At 49.8% G+C, this 25,116-nt stretch overlaps 1 protein-coding gene across 2 annotated transcripts in view; it reads left to right on the top strand.

Annotated features, from left to right (window-relative positions):
- The first annotated feature begins 3,901 nt into the window (after nt 1-3,901).
- The window catches only part of LOC106564132 (lysosomal alpha-glucosidase), an 84,342-nt gene continuing 63,127 nt past the window's right edge, over nt 3,902-25,116 (top strand). For both annotated transcript variants that reach the window (XR_014379587.1, XM_082958561.1), the window contains exons 1-4: nt 3,902-4,084; nt 4,688-4,777; nt 7,360-7,911; nt 8,269-8,414. Coding sequence is in view for 1 of the 2 variants with exons in the window: in XM_082958561.1 (XP_082814687.1) it covers nt 3,917-4,084; nt 4,688-4,777; nt 7,360-7,911; nt 8,269-8,414 (956 nt within the window). In the remaining variant the exon portion in view is untranslated. The remainder of the gene's footprint in view (nt 4,085-4,687; nt 4,778-7,359; nt 7,912-8,268; nt 8,415-25,116) is intronic.

Below are 25,116 nucleotides of genomic sequence, written 5' to 3'. Positions count from 1 at the left end.
CTAGACAGAACACACTAGGCTGGTCTAGACAGAACACACTAGGCTGGTCTAGACAGAACACACTAAGCTAGTCTAGACAGAACACACTAGGCTGGTCTAGACAGAACACACTAGACAGGTCTAGACAGAACACACTAGGCTGACCTAGACAGAACACACTAGGCTGACCTAGACAGAACACACTAGGCTGACCTAGACAGAACACACTAGGCTGACCTAGACAGAACACACTAGGCTGACCTAGACAGAACACACTAGGCTGACCTAGACAGAACACACTAGGCTGGTCTAGACAGAACACACTAGGCTGGTCTAGACAGAACACACTAGGCTGGTCTAGACAGAACACACTAGGCTGACCTACATTGACACTAGGCTGCAGGAGTCTTGTCATTTATCCTATCAGGGTGGCAGGTAGCCTAGTGGTTAGAGCGTTGGACTAGTAACAGAAAGGTTGCTAGATCGAATCCCCGAGCTGACAAGGTAAAAAATCTGTCGTTCTGCCCCTGAACAAGGCAGTTAACCCACTGTTCCTAGGCCGTCATTGAAAATAAGAATTTGTTCTTAACTGACTTGCCTAATTAAATAAAGGTTAAATAAAAAATTCTACCTATACTGAACAAAAATATCAACGTAAAATGTTTGTCCCATCTTTCATGAGCTGAAATAAGATCTCTGAAATGTTCCATATGGTTATTTAGCACAAATTTGTTTACATTCCTGTTAGTGAGCATTTCTCATTTGCCAAGATAATCCATCCACCTGACAGGTGTGGCATATCAAGAAGCTGATTAAACAGCATGATCATTACACAGGTGCACCTTGTGCTGGGGACAATAAAAAGCCACTCTAAAATGTGCAGTTTTGTCACACTAGACAATGCTAGAGATGTCTCAAGTTTTGAGGCAGCGCGCAATTGGCATGCTGCCCGCAGGAATGTCCACCAGAGCTGTTGCCAGAGAATTGAACATTTCTCTACCATAATGTTGTTTTAGAGAATTTGGCAGTACATTCAGAACAACAGACCACTTGTAACCACGGCAGCCCAGGACCTTTCTTCACCTTTTGGATCGTCTGAGACCAGCCACCTGGACAGCTAATGAAACTGTGGGTTTGCACAACTGAATAATTTCTGCACAAACTGTCAGAAACCGTCTCATGAAAGCTCATCTGCGTGCTCGTCATCCTCACCAGGGTCTTGACCTGACTGCAGTTCGGCATCGTAACTGACTTCAGTGGGCAAATGCTCACCTTCGTTTTCCACTGGCACGCTAGAGAAGTGTACTCTTCATGAATGAATCCCGGTTTTAACTGTACTGGGAAGATGGCATATAATGTGTATGGCGTCATGTGGATCTGCCACCATCACCTAATGTTTCCGCATGATAATACACAGCCCCATGTCGCAAGAATCTGGACACAATTCCTGGAAGCTGAAAATGTCCGTCCATCCGTGGCCTGCATACTCACCAGACATGTCACCCATTGAGCATGTTTGGGATGCTCTGCATTGACATGTACGACAGAGTGTTCCAGTTCCTGCCGATATCCAGCAACTTCACACAGCCATTTGCTCTCTGGTAATGATCCTATGTGGCTAAGTCAAGCTCTCTGGTAATGATCCTCTGTGGCTAAGTCAAGCTCTCTGGTAATGATCCTCTGTGGCTAAGTCAAGCTCTCTGGTAATGATCCTCTGTGGCTAAGTCAAGCTCTCTGGTAATGATCCTCTGTAGCTAAGTCAAGCTCTCTGGTAAAGTATTTTGAATGATTTTACTTAGACAGGAGGAGTAATTATATAATTTTAACAGAAGATACATTTACTTTAGGGGAAGCCAGAATCCAAACTGCGTACCTGCCAATTGACCTATCTTATTAGCAAATGGCTGAAACCAGAGATCTGTAAATAATGACGAGATGCGAATCGTCGTCCCAAATGCGGGAACGCAGGCGACAAGTTTAGGTCTGCATATTATGCACATAGAAACGCATTGGGCTTATTCAGGACAGATTTTGGTGTGCGAGCCGTCTCTCTTCGCCTCTTCCTCCCTGCTGAAACTAGCCAGTGAAACAGCGCCCCTCTGTCTTACTATATGTAGCCCATGTATTTGATGCTGTCTGGCCAGAAAAAGTATCACATGCCACACTACTTGTGTCCAGACAGCATCAGATACAGGTCTATTTCTATGGGCACAAGCACTGTTCATGACACACACATTTTACACGCCTGTTGTTGGTGGAGAGGATTTTGCAGGTTTAAAGTGTATTTCCTGCAAATTCGACACATTTTGTCATCGGGGTGCAAAGAAAATGTTGCTGTTTTAAAGCAAATTTTCTTGCAATTCTATACATTTACCATGTCTAATATGTATTAATTTGAGTGACAAAAAAATGACAACAATATCTATGTGCTAAAAAACCAACTATCCCATGCTGACATGGGCTAGTTGATCTGGACATTGCTGACAGGTTATAAATAGTTTTCCAAGGTATGTAATGACTGACATGACAACAGGAACTGATGATGAACTACCCAATTTCTACATCGCACCTTGTGCGTTCTATAGTACATTTAAAGCCAGACCTTTCAAAAAATGATGCATTCGGAAAGTATTCATCAACAATCTACACATAATACCTCATAATGACAAAGCAAAAACAGGTTTTTTAATTTTTTTTGCAAATGTATTAAAATACAAAACTGAAATATCACATTTACATAAGAATTCAGACCCTTTACTCAGTACTTTTTTCGAAGCACCTTTGGTAGCGATTACAGCCTCAAGTCTTCTTGGGTATGACGCTACAAGCTTGGCACACCTGAATTTGGGGAGTTTCTCCCATTCTTCTCTGCAGATCCTCTCAAGTTCTGTCAGGTTGGATGGAGAGCATTGTGGCACAGCTATTTCCAGGTTTCTCCAGAGATGTTCAATCGGGTTCAAGTCCGGACTCTGGCTTGGTGGCCAGCTCTAGGAAGAGAGACCAATGGGTATACAGGTGAGATGTGCTTGAGTCCCAGCCCATGTGGAGGTGGAGGGGAATGAGGTAGTTGATGTGCTGGCTAAATGGGCCCTGAGGGGAGGTGGAAGTGGAGATTTCAATAAGCAATGCAGAGGCTTTAGGGACTGATATGGGCAGTAATGGTACAGAGATTGCAGGAGTAGTGGAATAGAGAAGCAGGGCAGCATCTATTCCAAGTACAGAGGAAGTCGGGGAGGATGGCAGGAAGAGATGGAAGTGAGGAGGCCATCCTTTACTTCAGGGTTTCCCTACTCGAGTTGAAACCCTGTTTTACCAGTCTTGGGGTGGGAAACGGCCGGTTGAATAAGTCATTACATCTGATAGGAAAACCAAATCACTTCAGAACATATTATTTGATATATTTGCGTTCATACATTTAATGTGCATGCTGCCACATACTTAACATTAGAATTATTCCCCAATACTGATGATGTTTCAGCTCAGCTCTGTCTCTGATTTGACTCAAACAGCGCTACAAGCAAGGCTGCCATTTTCTGCATGGTCAAAGCACCTCACCAGAGACGGAAGCAACCCCACAACCAATTTTTTTTCCTGGTCCATATATGGTTAATGAACTTCGCAGACTAGCTTTAGCTGCTAATGCATTGGTGTCTAAGGGAGAGCCAACCTGTTGAGCAGAACAGAACCGAATGTTTTGTTTCAATGGGAAACAGCCTGAGTGGGACATCATTTATCCACCATCTTTGACCTCACTGCCTGGGACTTGCCTGGGCACAAAGTGTAAAGAGTTAACTGGGTAGAACCTCGACAGATGCAGTATCCAATCTTTTGTTTTCTTTTTTAAGAGACACAGGGCTGGCAGATTTGATTTAGTTCTTCCGTTTCTCTGGCCCACACTCCAGTACAGTAGGTGGCGGTAATGCACCATTAACGGTGAATGCCGACCGCCGTTACATTCACCGAAGAAGAACAGAAGCCTGAGAGGACAACAACTTGTTTCTGGAAGGAGAGACGACGGCATGCTAGACAAGTTTTGAAAACCTACATCGAGGGAACGTGTATTATTATTTGTGAAAACCCCTCGCTTCCGAGTCAAACAGTCGAGGTAAGCAACTTTCGTGGTGTCGTTTGCTTTTCCTTGTTATCCAAGGGATTCAAACTAACGTTAACTAGCTACGCCAACAAACCAGCTAATGTTACTGTCCTTACAATTCCTTGTCCTAGCTTCACCACCATGTGCTATGTGGCAGATGACGTTAAATCAATAACACCTTTATTGTGGATACTTTGGTAAACGGCACGCAAGCTAAGTTAGAGGGATACTACTAGCTAGTTGTCTAGGTAACGTTATTACGTCCGCAGCCTAGTTTTTGTTAATTAAATCCCTGTAATACGATATCGTGGAGTTGAGTCAACTCCGCTAGTACCCTCAACCGAGGTGGCCAGCTAAATTAACCTTTGGCATTTACAGCAACGGTTGTGTTCGCTATCTACGGGTCGAAGTCTAGCAAGGCTATTCGGCACTGTCCAATTTATGAAGCTATGAATGCAATCTTATCTAACTATATGATACAGTCGGCTTACTAGAGATTTGTGTTCACAAGTCTTTACAATATCTGTAAACCAAACACTGGATTTGATATGCCGCTACCTGTGACGGGTTTCTGTAGTGTCCTCATCCTTCCACTTTGTCCTGGTCTCTGTGTAGATGGTGTCTTATAAGAGACTGAGTCCAGAGGATGTCCAGTTCTCCAACGCTGCTGCTTCAGAGGAGGCTCCTGTACAGGAGATGGAGGAGGTGAGAACTACCTAACACTCTTGTGGGATTCTGTCATGTATAATAATGTATTGTCATGTAGTACCTAGTCACATTTTACCCCAACCTACAGTACCAGTCAAAAGTTTGGACATACCGACTCATTCAATGGTTTTTCTTTATTTTTACTATTGTCTACATTGTAGGATAATAGTGAAGACATCAAAACTATGAAATAACACATGGAATCATGTAGTAACCAAAAAAGTGTTAAACAAATCAAAATATATTTGATGTTGAGATGTCTGTTACTTGAACTCTGTGAAGGATTTATTTGGCTGCAATCTGAGGTGCAGTTAAATCTAATGAACTTATCCTCTGCAGCAGAGGTAACGCTGGGTCTTCCTTTCCTGTGGTGGTCCTCATGAGAGCCAGTTTCATCATAGCACTTGATAGTTTTTGCGACTGCACCCGAAGAACCTTTTAAAGTTCTTGACATTCTCCGGATTGACTGACCTTCATGTCTTAAAGTAATGATGAACTGTTGTTTCTCCTTCCTTATTTGAGCTGTTCTTGCCGTAATATGGTATTTTACCAAATAGGGCTATCTTCTGTATACCCCCCCCGCCTTGTCACAACACAACTGATTGGCTCAAACGCATTAAGAAGGAAAGAAATTCCACAAATGTACTTTTAAGAAGGCACACCTGTTAATTGAAATGCATTCCAGGTAACTACCTCATGAAGCTGGTTGAGAGAATGCCAAGAGTGTGCAAAGCTGTCATCAAGGCAAAGGGTGGCTACTTTGAAGAATCTCAAATATATTTGGATTTGTTCAACACTTTTTTTTTGTTCTTGCTTACTACATGATTCCATATGTGATATTTCATGGTTTTGATATCTTCACTATTATTCTACAATGTAGAAAATAGTAAAAATTTAAGAAAACTCTTGAATGAGTAGGTGTGTCCAAACTTTTGACTGGTACTGTATATGTAGATATTACCTCAGCTGCTTCGCACCCCTGTGTTTTTTACAAAAAAGCAGAAACAGACTGGCAGTCAGATGATAGACTTGTGTCCTGTCTAGAGGGTGGACTGTACATCAAGCTGCCTCACGCTGCAGAAACAGACTGGCACTCAGATGATAGACTTGTGTCCTGTCTAGAGGGTGGACTGTACATCAAGCTGCCTCACGCTGCAGAAACAGACTGGCACTCAGATGATAGACTTGTGTCCTGTCTAGGGGGTGGACTGTACATCAAGCTGCCTCACGCTGCAGAAACAGACTGGCACTCAGATGATAGACTTGTGTCCTGTCTAGGGGGTGGACTGTACATCAAGCTGCCTCACGCTGCAGAAACAGACTGGCACTCAGATGATAGACTTGTGTCCTGTCTAGGGGGTGGACTGTACATCAAGCTGCCTCACGCTGCAGAAACAGACTGGCACTCAGATGATAGACTTGTGTCCTGTCTAGGGGGTGGACTGTACATCAAGCTGCCTCACGCTGCAGAAACAGACTGGCACTCAGATGATAGACTTGTGTCCTGTCTAGGGGGTGGACTGTACATCAAGCTGCCTCACGCTGCAGAAACAGACTGGCACTCAGATGATAGACTTGTGTCCTGTCTAGGGGGTGGACTGTACATCAAGCTGCCTCACGCTGCAGAAACAGACTGGCACTCAGATGATAGACTTGTGTCCTGTCTAGAGGGTGGACTGTACATCAAGCTGCCTCACGCTGCAGAAACAGACTGGCACTCAGATGATAGACTTGTGTCCTGTCTAGAGGGTGGACTGTACATCAAGCTGCCTCACGCTGCAGAAACAGACTGGCACTCAGATGATAGACTTGTGTCCTGTCTAGGGGGTGGACTGTACATCAAGCTGCCTCACGCTGCAGAAACAGACTGGCACTCAGATGATAGACTTGTGTCCTGTCTAGGGGGTGGACTGTACATCAAGCTGCCTCACGCTGCAGAAACAGACTGGCACTCAGATGATAGACTTGTGTCCTGTCTAGGGGGTGGACTGTACATCAAGCTGCCTCACGCTGCAGAAACAGACTGGCACTCAGATGATAGACTTGTGTCCTGTCTAGAGGGTGGAGTGTACATCAAGCTGCCTCACGCTGCAGAAACAGACTGGCACTCAGATGATAGACTTGTGTCCTGTCTAGAGGGTGGAGTGTACATCAAGCTGCCTCACGCTGCAGAAACAGACTGGCACTCAGATGATAGACTTGTGTCCTGTCTAGAGGGTGGACTGTACATCAAGCTGCCTCACGCTGCAGAAACAGACTGGCACTCAGATGATAGACTTGTGTCCTGTCTAGAGGGTGGAGTGTACATCAAGCTGCCTCACGCTGCAGAAACAGACTGGCACTCAGATGATAGACTTGTGTCCTGTCTAGAGGGTGGAGTGTACATCAAGCTGCCTCACGCTGCAGAAACAGGAGATAGGCTCCTGCCCCTATGAGCTGTTCTGACTCGCACAAGCCAAGGCTCCTGCATGGCTTATTTTCTTACCCAGACTACACCTAGTGTTCTGTACTGTCTTGCACTCTACTGTTTAGTATTGTGTAGTATTGCAGTCAAACTGTAACTGTAGTTCTGATTTCAGGGGAAGGACCCAGAGGAGACAGAGCGCCCCCTGCTGCCTTGGAGGCCCTCCTGTTCTGCCACCACGGCCCTCATCTCCCTGGGCTCCCTGCTGCTCCTGGTCTGTGGCCTCTGGCTTCTGGTGACCATCTTCTGGCTCCAAGCCCCCTCTAACAGCGTCTCCCACAGGGCCCCGCCGCCTAGGGGCTCCCCAGGGACGGGTGGGGGAGACGGGGGTAGAGCCCTACCAGAGCCGCAGGCTTGTGGAGTGGTCCCAGAGGCCTGGAGGTTTGACTGCTACCCAGAGAGAGGGGTGGTGGTGACCAGGGAGTTGTGTGAGGCGAGGAACTGTTGCTTCATCCCTGCCTCCTCCTCCTCTGCCCCGGGGAGGAATGGTGTTCCCTGGTGTTTCTACCCTCCTGGGTTCCCCTCCTACTCCCTGGTGTCTGTTAAGGCCACAGAGTTGGGTCAGACAGGAACACTGGTGAAGACAGTGAAGACCTACTACCCTAAAGACATTCTGACCTTACATCTGGAGCTCCTCTATGAGACAGACCACAGGCTCCGAGTCAGGGTGAGGACACACATCAATACATGCAAACTGACGCACATGGATGTACTGCATACACACACATCAATACATACATGCATTCATACATACTGACATGAATGTACTGTGCGCACACACAAATTAATGCACACACACTCACACACACAGGCAGAAGTGCGCACACACACATAAATACAGACAGACGCACATTAATGTACTGTATAGACACACATTAATAATGCCCACACACACACACACACACACACACACACACACACACACAGGCAGAAGTACACACACACACACATGAATTCAGTCCCTGTGTCAGATCTCTGGGGTCTTTGGCCGTCATATCATTCATCTCTCTTTTGTTCTGTTCAGATCACCGACCCGTCTGAGTCGCGGTTCGAGGTGCCAATCGCCGTGCCCAAGGCCACAGAGAAGGCTTCTAGTCCCGCCTACTCTGTGGAGCTGTCCAATGAGCCGTTTGGCATCATCGTTAAGAGAACGTCCACAGGAGCTGTGCTGTACGCATGAGTTATTCTCTAGTCTCTACTCCCTCCCTCTCTCTGTAGTCTCTACTCTCCCTCTCTCTGTAGTCTCTACTCTCCCTCTCTCTGTAGTCTCTACTCTCCCTCTCTCTGTAGTCTCTACTCTCCCTCTCTCTGTAGTCTCTACTCTCCCTCTCTCTGTAGTCTCTACTCTCCCTCTCTCTGTAGTCTCTACTCTCCCTCTCTCTGTAGTCTCTACTCTCCCTCTCTCTGTAGTCTCTACTCTCCCTCTCTCTGTAGTCTCTACTCTCCCTCTCTCTGTAGTCTCTACTCTCCCTCTCTCTGTAGTCTCTACTCTCCCTCTCTCTGTAGTCTCTACTCTCCCTCTCTCTGTAGTCTCTACTCTCCCTCTCTCTGTAGTCTCTACTCTCCCTCTCTCTGTAGTCTCTACTCTCCCTCTCTCTGTAGTCTCTACTCTCCCTCTCTCTGTAGTCTCTACTCTCCCTCTCTCTGTAGTCTCTACTCTCCCTCTCTCTGTAGTCTCTACTCTCTCTCTCTCTCTGTAGTCTCTACTCTCCCTCTCTCTCTCTGTAGTCTCTACTCTCCCTCTCTCTCTCTGTAGTCTCTACTCTCCCTCTCTCTCTCTGTAGTCTCTACTCTCCCTCTCTCTCTGTAGTCTCTACTCTCCCTCTCTCTCTCTGTAGTCTCTACTCCCTCCCTCTCTCTGTAGTCTCTACTCTCCCTCTCTCTGTAGTCTCTACCCTCCCTCTCTCTGTAGTCTCTACCCTCCCTCCCTCTGTAGTCTCTACCCTCCCTCTCTCTGTAGTCTCTACTCCCTCCCTCTCTCTGTAGTCTCTACCCTCCCTCTCTCTGTAGTCTCTCCTCCCTCCCTCTCTCTGTAGTCTCTACTCCCTCCCTCTCTCTGTAGTCTCTACTCCCTCCCTCTCTCTGTAGTCTCTACTCCCTCCCTCTCTCTGTAGTCTCTACTCCCTCCCTCTCTCTGTAGTCTCTACTCCCTCCCTCTCTCTGTAGTCTCTACTCCCTCCCTCTCTCTGTAGTCTCTACTCCCTCCCTCTCTCTGTAGTCTCTACTCCCTCCCTCTCTCTGTAGTCTCTACTCTCCCTCTCTCTGTAGTCTCTACTCTCCCTCTCTCTGTAGTCTCTACTCCCTCCCTCTCTCTGTAGTCTCTTCTCCTTCCCTCTCTCTCTCTGTAGTCTCTACTCCCTCCCTCTCTCTCTCTGTAGTCTCTACTCCCTCCCTCTCTCTCTCTGTAGTCTCTACTCCCTCCCTCTCTCTCTCTGTAGTCTCTACTCTCCCTCTCTCTCTCTGTAGTCTCTACTCTCCCTCTCTCTCTCTGTAGTCTCTACTCTCCCTCTCTCTCTCTCTAGTCTACTCTCCCTCTCTCTCTCTCTCTAGTCTAGTCTCCCTCTCTCTCTCTCTAGTCTAGTCTCCCTCTCTCTCTAGTCTCTAGTCTCCCTCTCTCTGTAGTCTCTACTCTCCCTCTCTCTGTAGTCTCTACTCTCTCTCTCTCTGTAGTCTCTACTCCCTCTCTCTCTGTAGTCTCTACTCCCTCTCTCTCTCTGTAGTCTCTACTCCCTCTCTCTCTCTGTAGTCTCTACTCCCTCCCTCTCTCTCTCTGTAGTCTCTACTCCCTCCCTCTCTCTCTCTGTAGTCTCTACTCCCTCCCTCTCTCTCTGTGTAGTCTCTACTCCCTCCCTCCCTCTCTCTGTAGTCTCTACTCCCTCCCTCTCTCTCTCTGTAGTCTCTACTCCCTCCCTCTCTCTCTCTGTAGTCTCTACTCCCTCCCTCTCTCTCTCTGTAGTCTCTACTCCCTCCCTCTCTCTCTCTGTAGTCTCTACTCTCCCTCTCTCTGTAGTCTCTACTCTCCCTCTCTCTGTAGTCTCTACTCTCCCTCTCTCTGTAGTCTCTACTCTCCTTCTCTCTCTCTGTAGTCTCTACTCCCTCCCTCTCTCTCTCTGTAGTCTCTACTCCCTCCCTCTCTCTCTCTGTAGTCTCTACTCCCTCCCTCTCTCTCTCTGTAGTCTCTACTCCCTCCCTCTCTCTCTCTGTAGTCTCTACTCCCTCCCTCTCTCTCTCTGTAGTCTCTACTCCCTCCCTCTCTCTCTCTGTAGTCTCTACTCCCTCCCTCTCTCTCTCTGTAGTCTCTACTCCTCCCTCTCTCTCTCTGTAGTCTCTACTCTCCCTCTCTCTCTCTGTAGTCTCTACTCTCCCTCTCTCTCTGTAGTCTCTACTCTCCCTCTCTCTCTGTAGTCTCTACTCTCCCTCTCTCTCTCTGTAGTCTCTACTCCCTCCCTCTCTCTGTAGTCTCTACTCCTCCCTCTCTCTGTAGTCTCTACTCTCCCTCTCTCTGTAGTCTCTACCCTCCCTCTCTCTGTAGTCTCTACTCCCTCCCTCTCTCTGTAGTCTCTACTCCCTCCCTCTCTCTGTAGTCTCTACTCCCTCCCTCTCTCTGTAGTCTCTACTCCCTCCCTCTCTCTGTAGTCTCTACTCCCTCCCTCTCTCTGTAGTCTCTACTCCCTCCCTCTCTCTGTAGTCTCTACTCCCTCCCTCTCTCTGTAGTCTCTACTCCCTCCCTCTCTCTGTAGTCTCTACTCCCTCCCTCTCTCTGTAGTCTCTACTCCCTCCCTCTCTCTGTAGTCTCTACTCCCTCCCTCTCTCTGTAGTCTCTACTCCCTCCCTCTCTCTGTAGTCTCTACTCCCTCCCTCTCTCTGTAGTCTCTACTCCCTCCCTCTCTCTGTAGTCTCTACTCCCTCCCTCTCTCTGTAGTCTCTACTCTCCCTCTCTCTGTAGTCTCTACTCTCCCTCTCTCTGTAGTCTCTACTCTCCCTCTCTCTGTAGTCTCTACCCTCCCTCTCTCTCTCTGTAGTCTCTACCCTCCCTCTCTCTCTCTGTAGTCTCTACTCCCTCCCTCTCTCTCTCTGTAGTCTCTACCCTCCCTCTCTCTCTCTGTAGTCTCTACTCTCCCTCTCTCTCTCTGTAGTCTCTACTCTCTCCCTCTCTCTCTCTCTGTAGTCTCTACTCCCTCCCTCTCTCTCTCTCTGTAGTCTCTACTCCCTCCCTCTCTCTCTCTCTGTAGTCTCTACTCCCTCCCTCTCTCTCTCTCTGTAGTCTCTACTCCCTCCCTCTCTCTCTCTCTGTAGTCTCTACTCCCTCCCTCTCTCTCTCTCTGTAGTCTCTACTCCCTCCCTCTCTCTCTCTCTGTAGTCTCTACTCCCTCCCTCTCTCTCTCTCTCTGTAGTCTCTACTCCCTCCCTCTCTCTCTCTCTCTGTAGTCTCTACTCCCTCCCTCTCTCTCTCTCTCTCTCTGTAGTCTCTACTCCCTCCCTCTCTCTCTCTCTCTCTCTGTAGTCTCTACTCCCTCCCTCCCTCTCTCTCTCTCTCTGTAGTCTCTACTCCCTCCCTCTCTCTCTCTCTCTGTAGTCTCTACTCCCTCCCTCTCTCTCTCTCTCTGTAGTCTCTACTCCCTCCCTCTCTCTCTCTCTGTAGTCTCTACTCCCTCCCTCTCTCTCTCTCTGTAGTCTCTACTCCCTCCCTCTCTCTCTCTCTGTAGTCTCTACTCCCTCCCTCTCTCTCTCTCTGTAGTCTCTACTCCCTCCCTCTCTCTCTCTCTGTAGTCTCTACTCCCTCCTCTCTCTCTCTCTGTAGTCTCTACTCCCTCCCTCTCTCTCTCTCTGTAGTCTCTACTCCCTCTCTCTCTCTCTGTAGTCTCTACTCCCTCTCTCTCTCTGTAGTCTCTACTCCCTCTCTCTCTCTGTAGTCTCTACTCCCTCTCTCTCTCTGTAGTCTCTACTCCCTCTCTCTCTCTGTAGTCTCTACTCCCTCCCTCTCTCTCTCTGTAGTCTCTACTCCCTCCCTCTCTCTCTCTGTAGTCTCTACTCCCTCCCTCTCTCTCTCTGTAGTCTCTACTCTCCCTCTCTCTCTCTGTAGTCTCTACTCTCCCTCTCTCTCTCTGTAGTCTCTAGTCTCCCTCTCTCTCTCTGTAGTCTCTAGTCTCCCTCTCTCTCTCTGTAGTCTCTAGTCTCCCTCTCTCTCTCTGTAGTCTCTAGTCTCTCTCTCTCTGTAGTCTCTACTCCCTCCCTCTCTCTCTCTCTGTAGTCTCTACTCTCCCTCTCTCTCTCTCTGTAGTCTCTACTCTCCCTCTCTCTCTCTCTGTAGTCTCTACTCTCCCTCTCTCTCTCTGTAGTCTCTACTCTCTCTCTCTCTCTCTGTAGTCTCTACTCCCTCCCTCTCTCTCTCTCTGTAGTCTCTACTCCCTCCCTCTCTCTCTCTCTGTAGTCTCTACTCCCTCCCTCTCTCTCTCTCTGTAGTCTCTACTCCCTCCCTCTCTCTCTCTCTGTAGTCTCTACTCCCTCCCTCTCTCTCTCTCTGTAGTCTCTACTCCCTCCCTCTCTCTCTCTGTAGTCTCTACTCCCTCTCTCTCTCTGTAGTCTCTACTCCCTCTCTCTCTCTGTAGTCTCTACTCCCTCTCTCTCTCTGTAGTCTCTACTCCCTCCCTCTCTCTCTCTGTAGTCTCTACTCCCTCCCTCTCTCTCTCTGTAGTCTCTACTCCCTCCCTCTCTCTCTCTGTAGTCTCTACTCCCTCCCTCTCTCTCTCTGTAGTCTCTACTCCCTCCCTCTCTCTCTCTGTAGTCTCTACTCTCCCTCTCTCTCTCTGTAGTCTCTACTCTCCCTCTCTCTCTCTGTAGTCTCTAGTCTCCCTCTCTCTCTCTGTAGTCTCTAGTCTCCCTCTCTCTCTCTGTAGTCTCTAGTCTCCCTCTCTCTCTCTGTAGTCTCTAGTCTCCCTCTCTCTCTCTGTAGTCTCTAGTCTCCCTCTCTCTCTCTGTAGTCTCTACTCCCTCCCTCTCTCTCTCTCTGTAGTCTCTACTCCCTCCCTCTCTCTCTCTCTGTAGTCTCTACTCTCCCTCTCTCTCTCTCTGTAGTCTCTACTCTCCCTCTCTCTCTCTCTGTAGTCTCTACTCTCCCTCTCTCTCTCTGTAGTCTCTACTCTCCCTCTCTCTCTCTGTAGTCTCTACTCTCCCTCTCTCTCTCTGTAGTCTCTAGTCTCCCTCTCTCTCTCTGTAGTCTCTACTCTCCCTCTGTAGTCTCTACTCTCTCTCTATAGTCTCTACTCCCTCTCTCTCTCTGTAGTCTCTACTCTCCCTCTCTCTCTCTGTAGTCTCTACTCTCCCTCTCTCTCTCTGTAGTCTCTACTCTCCCTCTCTCTCTCTGTAGTCTCTACTCTCCCTCTCTCTCTCTGTAGTCTCTACTCTCCCTCTCTCTCTCTGTAGTCTCTACTCTCCCTCTCTCTCTCTGTAGTCTCTACTCCCTCCCTCTCTCTCTCTGTAGTCTCTACTCCCTCTCTCTCTCTCTCTGTAGTCTCTACTCCCTCCCTCTCTCTCTCTGTAGTCTCTACTCCCTCCCTCTCTCTGTAGTCTCTACTCCCTCCCTCTCTCTGTAGTCTCTACTCCCTCCCTCTCTCTGTAGTCTCTACTCTCCCTCTCTCTGTAGTCTCTACTCTCCCTCTCTCTGTAGTCTCTACTCTCCCTCTCTCTGTAGTCTCTACTCCTCCCTCTCTCTCTCTGTAGTCTCTACCCTCCCTCTCTCTCTCTGTAGTCTCTACTCCCTCCCTCTCTCTCTCTGTAGTCTCTACCCTCCCTCTCTCTCTCTGTAGTCTCTACTCTCCCTCTCTCTCTCTGTAGTCTCTACTCCTCCCTCTCTCTCTCTCTGTAGTCTCTACTCCCTCCCTCTCTCTCTCTCTGTAGTCTCTACTCCCTCCCTCTCTCTCTCTCTGTAGTCTCTACTCCCTCCCTCTCTCTCTCTCTGTAGTCTCTACTCCCTCCCTCTCTCTCTCTCTGTAGTCTCTACTCCCTCCCTCTCTCTCTCTCTGTAGTCTCTACTCCCTCCCTCTCTCTCTCTCTCTGTAGTCTCTACTCCCTCCCTCTCTCTCTCTCTCTGTAGTCTCTACTCCCTCCCTCTCTCTCTCTCTCTCTGTAGTCTCTACTCCCTCCCTCTCTCTCTCTCTCTCTCTGTAGTCTCTACTCCCTCCCTCTCTCTCTCTCTCTCTCTGTAGTCTCTACTCCCTCCCTCCCTCTCTCTCTCTCTCTGTAGTCTCTACTCCCTCCCTCTCTCTCTCTCTCTGTAGTCTCTACTCCCTCCCTCTCTCTCTCTCTCTGTAGTCTCTACTCCCTCCCTCTCTCTCTCTCTGTAGTCTCTACTCCCTCCCTCTCTCTCTCTCTGTAGTCTCTACTCCCTCCCTCTCTCTCTCTCTGTAGTCTCTACTCCCTCCCTCTCTCTCTCTCTGTAGTCTCTACTCCCTCCCTCTCTCTCTCTCTGTAGTCTCTACTCCCTCCCTCTCTCTCTCTCTGTAGTCTCTACTCCCTCCCTCTCTCTCTCTCTGTAGTCTCTACTCCCTCTCTCTCTCTCTGTAGTCTCTACTCCCTCTCTCTCTCTGTAGTCTCTACTCCCTCTCTCTCTCTGTAGTCTCTACTCCCTCTCTCTCTCTGTAGTCTCTACTCCCTCTCTCTCTCTGTAGTCTCTACTCCCTCCCTCTCTCTCTCTGTAGTCTCTACTCCCTCCCTCTCTCTCTCTGTAGTCTCTACTCCCTCCCTCTCTCTCTCTGTAGTCTCTACTCTCCCTCTCTCTCTCTGTAGTCTCTACTCTCCCTCTCTCTCTCTGTAGTCTCTAGTCTCCCTCTCTCTCTCTGTAGTCTCTAGTCTCCCTCTCTCTCTCTGTAGTCTCTAGTCTCCCTCTCTCTCTCTGTAGTCTCTAGTCTCCCTCTCTCTCTCTGTAGTCTCTAGTCTCTCTCTCTCTGTAGTCTCTACTCCCTCCCTCTCTCTCTCTCTGTAGTCTCTACTCTCCCTCTCTCTCTCTCTGTAGTCTCTACTCTCCCTCTCTCTCTCTGTAGTCTCTACTCTCTCTCTCTCTCTCTGTAGTCTCTACTCTCTCTCTCTCTCTCTGTAGTCTCTACTCCCTCCCTCTCTCTCTCTCTGTAGTCTCTACTCCCTCCCTCTCTCTCTCTCTGTAGTCTCTACTCCCTCCCTCTCTCTCTCTCTGTAGTCTCTACTCCCTCCCTCTCTCTCTCTCTGTAGTCTCTACTCCCTCCCTCTCTCTCTCTCTGTAGTCTCTACTCCCTCTCTCTCTCTGTAGTCTCTACTCCCTCTCTCTCTCTGTAGTCTCTACTCCCTCTCTCTCTCTGTAGTCTCTACTCCCTCTCTCTCTCTGTAGTCTCTACTCCCTCCCTCTCTCTCTCTGTAGTCTCTACTCCCTCCCTCTCTCTCTCTGTAGTCTCTACTCCCTCCCTCTCTCTCTCTGTAGTCTCTACTCCCTCCCTCTCTCTCTCTGTAGTCTCTACTCCCTCCCTCTCTCTCTCTGTAGTCTCTACTCTCCCTCTCTCTCTCTGTAGTCTCTACTCTCCCTCTCTCTCTCTGTAGTCTCTAGTCTCCCTCTCTCTCTCTGTAGTCTCTAGTCTCCCTCTCTCTCTCTGTAGTCTCTAGTCTCCCTCTCTCTCTCTGTAGTCTCTAGTCTCCCTCTCTCTCTCTGTAGTCTCTAGTCTCCCTCTCTCTCTCTGTAGTCTCTACTCCCTCCCTCTCTCTCTCTCTGTAGTCTCTACTCCCTCCCTCTCTCTCTCTCTGTAGTCTCTACTCTCCCTCTCTCTCTCTCTGTAGTCTCTACTCTCCCTCTCTCTCTCTCTGTAGTCTCTACTCTCCCTCTCTCTCTCTGTAGTCTCTACTCTCCCTCTCTCTCTCTGTAGTCTCTACTCTCCCTCTCTCTCTCTGTAGTCTCTAGTCTCCCTCTCTCTCTCTGTAGTCTCTACTCTCCCTCTGTAGTCTCTACTCTCTCTCTTAGTCTCTACTCCCTCTCTCTCTCTGTAGTCTCTACTCTCCCTCTCTCTCTCTGTAGTCTCTACTCTCCCTCTCTCTCTCTGTAGTCTCTACTCTCCCTCTCTCTCTCTGTAGTCTCTACTCTCCCTCTCTCTCTCTGTAGTCTCTACTCTCCCTCTCTCTCTCTGTAGTCTCTACTCTCCCTCTGTAGTCTCTACTCTCTCTCTATAGTCTCTACTCCCTCTCTCTCTCTGTAGTCTCTACTCTCCCTCTCTCTCTCTGTAGTCTCTACTCTCCCTCTCTCTCTCTGTAGTCTCTACTCCTCCCTCTCTCTCTCTGTAGTCTCTACTCTCCCTCTCTCTCTCTGTAGTCTCTACTCTCCCTCTCTCTCTCTGTAGTCTCTACTCCTCCCTCTCTCTCTCTGTAGTCTCTACTCCCTCCCTCTCTCTCTCTGTAGTCTCTACTCCCTCCCTCTCTCTCTCTGTAGTCTCTACTCCCTCCCTCTCTCTCTCTGTAGTCTCTACTCCCTCCCTCTCTCTCTCTCTGTAGTCTCTACTCCCTCCCTCTCTCTCTCTCTGTAGTCTCTACTCCCTCCCTCTCTCTCTCTCTGTAGTCTCTACTCCCTCCCTCTCTCTCTCTCTGTAGTCTCTACTCCCTCCCTCTCTCTCTCTCTGTAGTCTCTACTCCCTCCCTCTCTCTCTCTCTGTAGTCTCTACTCCCTCCCTCTCTCTCTCTGTAGTCTCTACTCCCTCTCTCTCTCTCTCTCTGTAGTCTCTACTCCCTCCCTCTCTCTCTCTGTAGTCTCTACTCCCTCCCTCTCTCTCTCTGTAGTCTCTACTCCCTCCCTCTCTCTCTCTGTAGTCTCTACTCTCCCTCTCTCTCTCTGTAGTCTCTACTCTCCCTCTCTCTCTCTGTAGTCTCTACTCTCCCTCTCTCTCTCTGTAGTCTCTACTCTCCCTCTCTCTCTCTGTAGTCTCTACTCTCCCTCTCTCTCTCTGTAGTCTCTACTCTCCCTCTCTCTCTCTGTAGTCTCTAGTCTCCCTCTCTCTGTAGTCTCTACTCTCCCTCTCTCTGTAGTCTCTACTCTCCCTCTCTCTGTAGTCTCTACTCCCCCTCTCTCTCTCTGTAGTCTCTACTCCCTCCCTCTCTCTCTCTGTAGTCTCTACTCCCTCCCTCTCTCTCTCTGTAGTCTCTACTCTCTCTCTCTCTCTCTCTGTAGTCTCTACTCCCTCCCTCTCTCTCTCTGTAGTCTCTACTCCCTCCCTCTCTCTCTCTGTAGTCTCTACTCCCTCCCTCTCTCTCTCTGTAGTCTCTACTCCTCCCTCTCTCTCTCTGTAGTCTCTACCCTCCCTCTCTCTCTCTGTAGTCTCTACTCCCTCCCTCTCTCTCTCTGTAGTCTCTACTCCCTCCCTCTCTCTCTCTCTGTAGTCTCTACTCCCTCCCTCTCTCTCTCTCTGTAGTCTCTACTCCCTCCCTCTCTCTCTCTCTGTAGTCTCTACTCCCTCCCTCTCTCTCTCTCTGTAGTCTCTACTCCCTCCCTCTCTCTCTCTCTGTAGTCTCTACTCCCTCCCTCTCTCTCTCTGTAGTCTCTACTCCCTCCCTCTCTCTCTCTCTCTGTAGTCTCTACTCCCTCCCTCTCTCTCTCTCTGTAGTCTCTACTCCCTCCCTCTCTCTCTCTCTGTAGTCTCTACTCCCTCCCTCTCTCTCTCTGTAGTCTCTACCCTCCCTCTCTCTCTCTGTAGTCTCTACTCTCCCTCTCTCTCTCTGTAGTCTCTACTCTCCCTCTCTCTCTCTGTAGTCTCTACTCTCCCTCTCTCTCTCTGTAGTCTCTACTCTCCCTCTCTCTGTAGTCTCTACTCTCCCTCCCTCTGTAGTCTCTACTCTCCCTCTCTCTGTAGTCTCTACTCCCTCCCTCTCTCTGTCGTCTCTACTCTCCCTCCCTCTCTCTGTAGTCTCTACTCCCTCTCTCTCTCTGTAGTCTCTACTCTCCCTCTCTCTCTCTGTAGTCTCTACTCTCCCTCTCTCTCTCTGTAGTCTCTACTCTCCCTCTCTCTCTCTGTAGTCTCTACTCCCTCCCTCTCTGTAGTCTCTACTCTCCCTCTCTCTGTAGTCTCTACTCTCCCTCTCTCTCTCTGTAGTCTCTACTCTCCCTCTCTCTCTCTGTAGTCTCTACTCCCTCCCTCTCTCTCTCTGTAGTCTCTACTCCCTCCCTCTCTCTCTCTGTAGTCTCTACTCCCTCCCTCTCTCTCTCTGTAGTCTCTAGTCCCTCCCTCTCTCTCTCTGTAGTCTCTACTCCCTCCCTCTCTCTCTCTGTAGTCTCTACTCCCTCCCTCTCTCTCTCTGTAGTCTCTACTCCCTCCCTCTCTCTCTCTGTAGTCTCTACTCCCTCCCTCTCTCTCTCTGTAGTCTCTACTCCCTCCCTCTCTCTCTCTGTAGTCTCTACTCCCTCCCTCTCTCTCTCTGTAGTCTCTACTCCCTCCCTCTCTCTCTCTGTAGTCTCTACTCCCTCCCTCTCTCTCTCTCTGTAGTCTCTACTCCCTCCCTCTCTCTCTCTCTGTAGTCTCTACTCCCTCCTCTCTCTCTCTCTGTAGTCTCTACTCCCTCCCTCTCTCTCTCTGTAGTCTCTACTCCCTCCCTCTCTCTCTCTCTGTAGTCTCTACTCCTCCCTCTCTCTCTGTAGTCTCTACTCTCCCTCTCTCTCTCTGTAGTCTCTACTCTCCCTCTCTCTCTCTGTAGTCTCTACTCTCCCTCTCTCTCTCTGTAGTCTCTACTCTCCCTCTCTCTCTCTGTAGTCTCTACTCTCCCTCTCTCTCTCTGTAGTCTCTACTCCCTCCCTCTCTCTCTCTGTAGTCTCTACTCCCTCCCTCTCTCTCTCTGTAGTCTCTACTCCCTCCCTCTCTCTCTCTGTAGTCTCTACTCCCTCCCTCTCTCTCTCTGTAGTCTCTACTCCCTCCCTCCCTCTCTCTGTAGTCTCTACTCCCTCCCTCTCTCTCTCTGTAGTCTCTACTCCCTCCCTCTCTCTCTCTGTAGTCTCTACTCCCTCCCTCTCTCTCTCTGTAGTCTCTACTCCCTCCCTCTCTCTGTAGTCTCTACTCCCTCCCTCTCTCTCTCTGTAGTCTCTACTCCCTCCCTCTCTCTCTCTGTAGTCTCTACTCCCTCTCTCTCTCTCTCTGTAGTCTCTACTCCCTCTCTCTCTCTGTAGTCTCTACTCCCTCCTCTCTCTCTGTAGTCTCTACTCCCTCCCTCTCTCTCTCTGTAGTCTCTACTCCCTCCCTCTCTCTCTCTGTAGTCTCTACTCCCTCCCTCTCTCTCTCTGTAGTCTCTACTCCCTCCCTCCCTCTCTCTGTAGTCTCTACTCCCTCCCTCTCTCTCTCTGTAGTCTCTACTCCCTCCCTCTCTCTCTCTGTAGTCTCTACTCCCTCCCTCTCTCTCTCTGTAGTCTCTACTCTCCCTCTCTCTCTCTGTAGTCTCTACTCTCCCTCTCTCTCTCTGTAGTCTCTACTCTCCCTCTCTCTCTCTGTAGTCTCTACTCTCCCTCTCTCTCTCTGTAGTCTCTACTCTCCCTCTCTCTCTCTGTAGTCTCTACTCCCTCCCTCTCTCTGTAGTCTCTACCCTCCCTCTCTCTGTAGTCTCTACCCTCCCTCTCTCTGTAGTCTCTAGTCTCCCTCTCTCTCTCTGTAGTCTCTACTCTCCCTCTCTCTGTAGTCTCTACTCTCCCTCTCTCTGTAGTCTCTACTCTCCCTCTCTCTCTCTGTAGTCTCTACTCCCTCCCTCTCTCTCTCTCTGTAGTCTCTACTCCCTCCCTCTCTCTCTCTCTGTAGTCTCTACTCCCTCCCTCTCTCTCTCTGTAGTCTCTACTCCCTCCCTCTCTCTCTCTGTAGTCTCTACTCCCTCCCTCTCTCTCTCTGTAGTCTCTACTCCCTCCTCTCTCTCTCTCTGTAGTCTCTACTCCCTCCTCTCTCTCTCTCTGTAGTCTCTACTCCCTCTCTCTCTCTCTCTCTGTAGTCTCTACTCCCTCCCTCTCCTCTCTCTCTCTGTAGTCTCTACTCCCTCCCTCTCTCCTCTCTCTCTGTAGTCTCTACCCTCTCTCTCTCTCTCTCTGTAGTCTCTACCCTCCCTCTCTCTCTCTCTGTAGTCTCTACTCTCCCTCTCTCTCTCTGTAGTCTCTACTCTCCCTCTCTCTCTCTGTAGTCTCTAGTCTCCCTCTCTCTCTCTGTAGTCTCTAGTCTCCCTCTCTCTCTCTGTAGTCTCTAGTCTCCCTCTCTCTCTCTGTAGTCTCTAGTCTCCCTCTCTCTCTCTGTAGTCTCTAGTCTCCCTCTCTCTCTCTGTAGTCTCTACTCTCCCTCTCTCTCTCTGTAGTCTCTACTCTCCCTCTCTCTCTCTGTAGTCTCTACTCTCCCTCTCTCTCTCTGTAGTCTCTACTCCCTCCCTCTCTCTCTCTGTAGTCTCTACTCCCTCCCTCTCTCTCTCTGTAGTCTCTACTCCCTCCCTCTCTCTCTCTGTAGTCTCTACTCCCTCCCTCTCTCTCTCTGTAGTCTCTACTCCCTCCCTCTCTCTCTCTGTAGTCTCTACTCCCTCCCTCTCTCTCTCTGTAGTCTCTACTCCCTCCCTCTCTCTCTCTGTAGTCTCTACTCCCTCTCTCTCTCTGTAGTCTCTACTCCCTCCCTCTCTCTGTAGTCTCTACTCCCTCCCTCTCTCTCTCTGTAGTCTCTACTCCCTCCCTCTCTCTCTCTGTAGTCTCTACTCCCTCCCTCTCTCTCTCTGTAGTCTCTACTCCCTCCCTCTCTCTCTCTGTAGTCTCTACTCCCTCCCTCCCTCTCTCTGTAGTCTCTACTCCCTCCCTCTCTCTCTCTGTAGTCTCTACTCCCTCCCTCTCTCTCTGTAGTCTCTACTCTCCCCCTCTCTCTCTGTAGTCTCTACTCTCCCTCTCTCTCTCTGTAGTCTCTACTCTCCCTCTCTCTCTCTGTAGTCTCTACTCTCCCTCTCTCTCTCTGTAGTCTCTACTCTCCCTCTCTCTCTCTGTAGTCTCTACTCTCCCTCTCTCTCTCTGTAGTCTCTACTCTCCCTCTCTCTCTCTGTAGTCTCTACTCTCCCTCTCTCTCTCTGTAGTCTCTACTCTCCCTCTCTCTCTCTGTAGTCTCTACTCTCCCTCTCTCTCTCTGTAGTCTCTACTCTCCCTCTCTCTCTCTGTAGTCTCTACTCCCTCCCTCTCTCTGTAGTCTCTACCCTCCCTCTCTCTGTAGTCTCTACTCCCTCCCTCTCTCTCTCTCTCTCTGTAGTCTCTACTCCCTCCCTCTCTCTCTCTCTGTAGTCTCTACTCCCTCCCTCTCTCTCTCTGTAGTCTCTACTCTCCCTCTCTCTCTCTGTAGTCTCTACTCTCCCTCTCTCTCTCTGTAGTCTCTAGTCTCCCTCTCTCTCTCTGTAGTCTCTAGTCTCCCTCTCTCTCTCTGTAGTCTCTAGTCTCCCTCTCTCTCTCTGTAGTCTCTAGTCTCCCTCTCTCTGTAGTCTCTACTCTCCCTCTCTCTGTAGTCTCTACTCTCCCTCTCTCTCTCTGTAGTCTCTACTCCCTCCCTCTCTCTCTCTCTGTAGTCTCTACTCCCTCCCTCTCTCTCTCTCTCTGTAGTCTCTACTCCCTCCCTCTCTCTCTCTCTCTCTCTGTAGTCTCTACTCCCTCCCTCTCTCTCTCTCTCTCTGTAGTCTCTACCCTCCCTCTCTCTCTCTCTGTAGTCTCTACTCTCCCTCTCTCTCTCTCTGTAGTCTCTACTCTCCCTCTCTCTCTCTCTGTAGTCTCTACTCTCCCTCTCTCTCTCTCTGTAGTCTCTACTCTCCCTCTCTCTCTCTGTAGTCTCTACTCTCCCTCTCTCTCTCTGTAGTCTCTAGTCTCCCTCTCTCTCTCTGTAGTCTCTAGTCTCCCTCTCTCTCTCTGTAGTCTCTAGTCTCCCTCTCTCTCTCTGTAGTCTCTACTCTCCCTCTCTCTCTGTAGTCTCTACTCTCCCTCTCTCTCTCTGTAGTCTCTACTCCCTCCCTCTCTCTCTCTGTAGTCTCTACTCCCTCCCTCTCTCTCTCTGTAGTCTCTACTCCCTCCCTCTCTCTCTCTGTAGTCTCTACTCTCCCTCTCTCTCTCTGTAGTCTCTACTCTCCCTCTCTCTCTCTGTAGTCTCTACTCCCTCCCTCTCTCTGTAGTCTCTACCCTCCCTCTCTCTGTAGTCTCTACCCTCCCTCTCTCTGTAGTCTCTACTCCCTCCCTCTCTCTCTCTCTCTCTGTAGTCTCTACTCCCTCCCTCTCTCTCTCTCTCTGTAGTCTCTACTCCCTCCCTCTCTCTCTCTGTAGTCTCTACTCTCCCTCTCTCTCTCTGTAGTCTCTACTCTCCCTCTCTCTCTCTGTAGTCTCTAGTCTCCCTCTCTCTCTCTGTAGTCTCTAGTCTCCCTCTCTCTCTCTGTAGTCTCTAGTCTCCCTCTCTCTCTCTGTAGTCTCTAGTCTCCCTCTCTCTGTAGTCTCTACTCTCCCTCTCTCTGTAGTCTCTACTCTCCCTCTCTCTCTCTGTAGTCTCTACTCCCTCCCTCTCTCTCTCTCTGTAGTCTCTACTCCCTCCCTCTCTCTCTCTGTAGTCTCTACTCCCTCCCTCTCTCTCTCTCTGTAGTCTCTACTCCCTCCCTCTCTCTCTCTCTCTGTAGTCTCTACTCCCTCCCTCTCTCTCTCTCTCTCTGTAGTCTCTACTCCCTCCCTCTCTCTCTCTCTCTGTAGTCTCTACTCCTCCCTCTCTCTCTCTCTGTAGTCTCTACTCTCCCTCTCTCTCTCTCTGTAGTCTCTACTCTCCTCTCTCTCTCTCTGTAGTCTCTACTCTCCCTCTCTCTCTCTGTAGTCTCTACTCTCCCTCTCTCTCTCTGTAGTCTCTAGTCTCCCTCTCTCTCTCTGTAGTCTCTAGTCTCCCTCTCTCTCTCTGTAGTCTCTAGTCTCCCTCTCTCTCTCTGTAGTCTCTACTCTCCCTCTCTCTCTCTGTAGTCTCTACTCTCCCTCTCTCTCTCTGTAGTCTCTACTCCCTCCCTCTCTCTCTCTGTAGTCTCTACTCCCTCCCTCTCTCTCTCTGTAGTCTCTACTCCCTCCCTCTCTCTCTCTGTAGTCTCTACTCCCTCCCTCTCTCTCTCTGTAGTCTCTACTCCCTCCCTCTCTCTCTCTGTAGTCTCTACTCCCTCCCTCTCTCTCTCTGTAGTCTCTACTCCCTCCCTCTCTCTCTCTGTAGTCTCTACTCTCCCTCTCTCTCTCTGTAGTCTCTACTCTCCCTCCCTCTCTCTCTCTGTAGTCTCTACTCCCTCCCTCTCTCTCTCTGTAGTCTCTACTCCCTCCCTCTCTCTCTCTCTGTAGTCTCTACTCCCTCCCTCTCTCTCTCTCTGTAGTCTCTACTCCCTCCCTCTCTCTCTCTCTGTAGTCTCTACTCCCTCCCTCTCTCTCTCTCTGTAGTCTCTACTCCCTCCCTCTCTCTCTCTCTGTAGTCTCTACTCCCTCCCTCTCTCTCTCTCTGTAGTCTCTACTCCCTCCCTCTCTCTCTCTCTGTAGTCTCTACTCCCTCCCTCTCTCTCTCTGTAGTCTCTACTCCCTCCCTCCCTCTCTCTGTAGTCTCTACTCCCTCCCTCCTCTCTCTCTGTAGTCTCTACTCCCTCCCTCTCTCTCTCTGTAGTCTCTACTCCCTCCCTCCCTCTCTCTGTAGTCTCTACTCCCTCCCTCCCTCTCTCTGTAGTCTCTACTCTCCCTCTCTCTCTCTGTAGTCTCTACTCTCCCTCTCTCTCTCTGTAGTCTCTACTCCCTCCCTCTCTCTCTCTGTAGTCTCTACTCCCTCCCTCTCTCTCTCTCTGTAGTCTCTACTCCCTCCCTCTCTCTCTCTCTGTAGTCTCTACTCTCCCTCTCTCTCTCTCTGTAGTCTCTACTCTCCCTCTCTCTCTCTCTGTAGTCTCTACTCTCCCTCTCTCTCTCTGTAGTCTCTACTCTCCCTCTCTCTCTCTGTAGTCTCTACTCTCCCTCTCTCTCTCTGTAGTCTCTACTCCTCCCTCTCTCTCTCTGTAGTCTCTACTCCCTCCCTCTCTCTCTCTCTGTAGTCTCTACTCCCTCCCTCTCTCTCTCTCTGTAGTCTCTACTCCCTCCCTCTCTCTCTCTCTGTAGTCTCTACTCCCTCCCTCTCTCTCTCTGTAGTCTCTACTCCCTCCCTCCCTCTCTCTGTAGTCTCTACTCCCTCCCTCTCTCTCTCTGTAGTCTCTACTCCCTCCCTCTCTCTCTCTGTAGTCTCTACTCCCTCCCTCCCTCTCTCTGTAGTCTCTACTCCCTCCCTCCCTCTCTCTGTAGTCTCTACTCTCCCTCTCTCTCTCTGTAGTCTCTACTCTCCCTCTCTCTCTCTGTAGTCTCTACTCCCTCCCTCTCTCTCTCTGTAGTCTCTACTCCCTCCCTCTCTCTCTCTCTGTAGTCTCTACTCCCTCCCTCTCTCTCTCTCTGTAGTCTCTACTCTCCCTCTCTCTCTCTCTGTAGTCTCTACTCTCCCTCTCTCTCTCTCTGTAGTCTCTACTCTCCCTCTCTCTCTCTGTAGTCTCTACTCTCCCTCTCTCTCTCTGTAGTCTCTACTCTCCCTCTCTCTCTCTGTAGTCTCTACCCTCCCTCTCTCTCTCTGTAGTCTCTACTCCCTCCCTCTCTCTCTCTGTAGTCTCTACTCCCTCCCTCTCTCTCTCTGTAGTCTCTACTCCCTCCCTCTCTCTCTCTGTAGTCTCTACTCCCTCCCTCTCTCTCTCTCTGTAGTCTCTACTCCCTCCCTCTCTCTCTCTCTGTAGTCTCTACTCCCTCCCTCTCTCTCTCTCTGTAGTCTCTACTCCCTCCCTCTCTCTCTCTCTGTAGTCTCTACTCCCTCCCTCTCTCTCTCTCTGTAGTCTCTACTCC

The sequence above is a fragment of the Salmo salar genome, chromosome 12 (genome assembly GCF_965601325.2).
Source record: "Salmo salar chromosome 12, fSalSal1, whole genome shotgun sequence".
Taxonomy (NCBI): Eukaryota; Metazoa; Chordata; class Actinopteri; order Salmoniformes; family Salmonidae; genus Salmo; species Salmo salar.
Note: the sequence above shows the minus strand (reverse complement) of the source record. Positions and strands in the feature narration are given on the sequence as shown.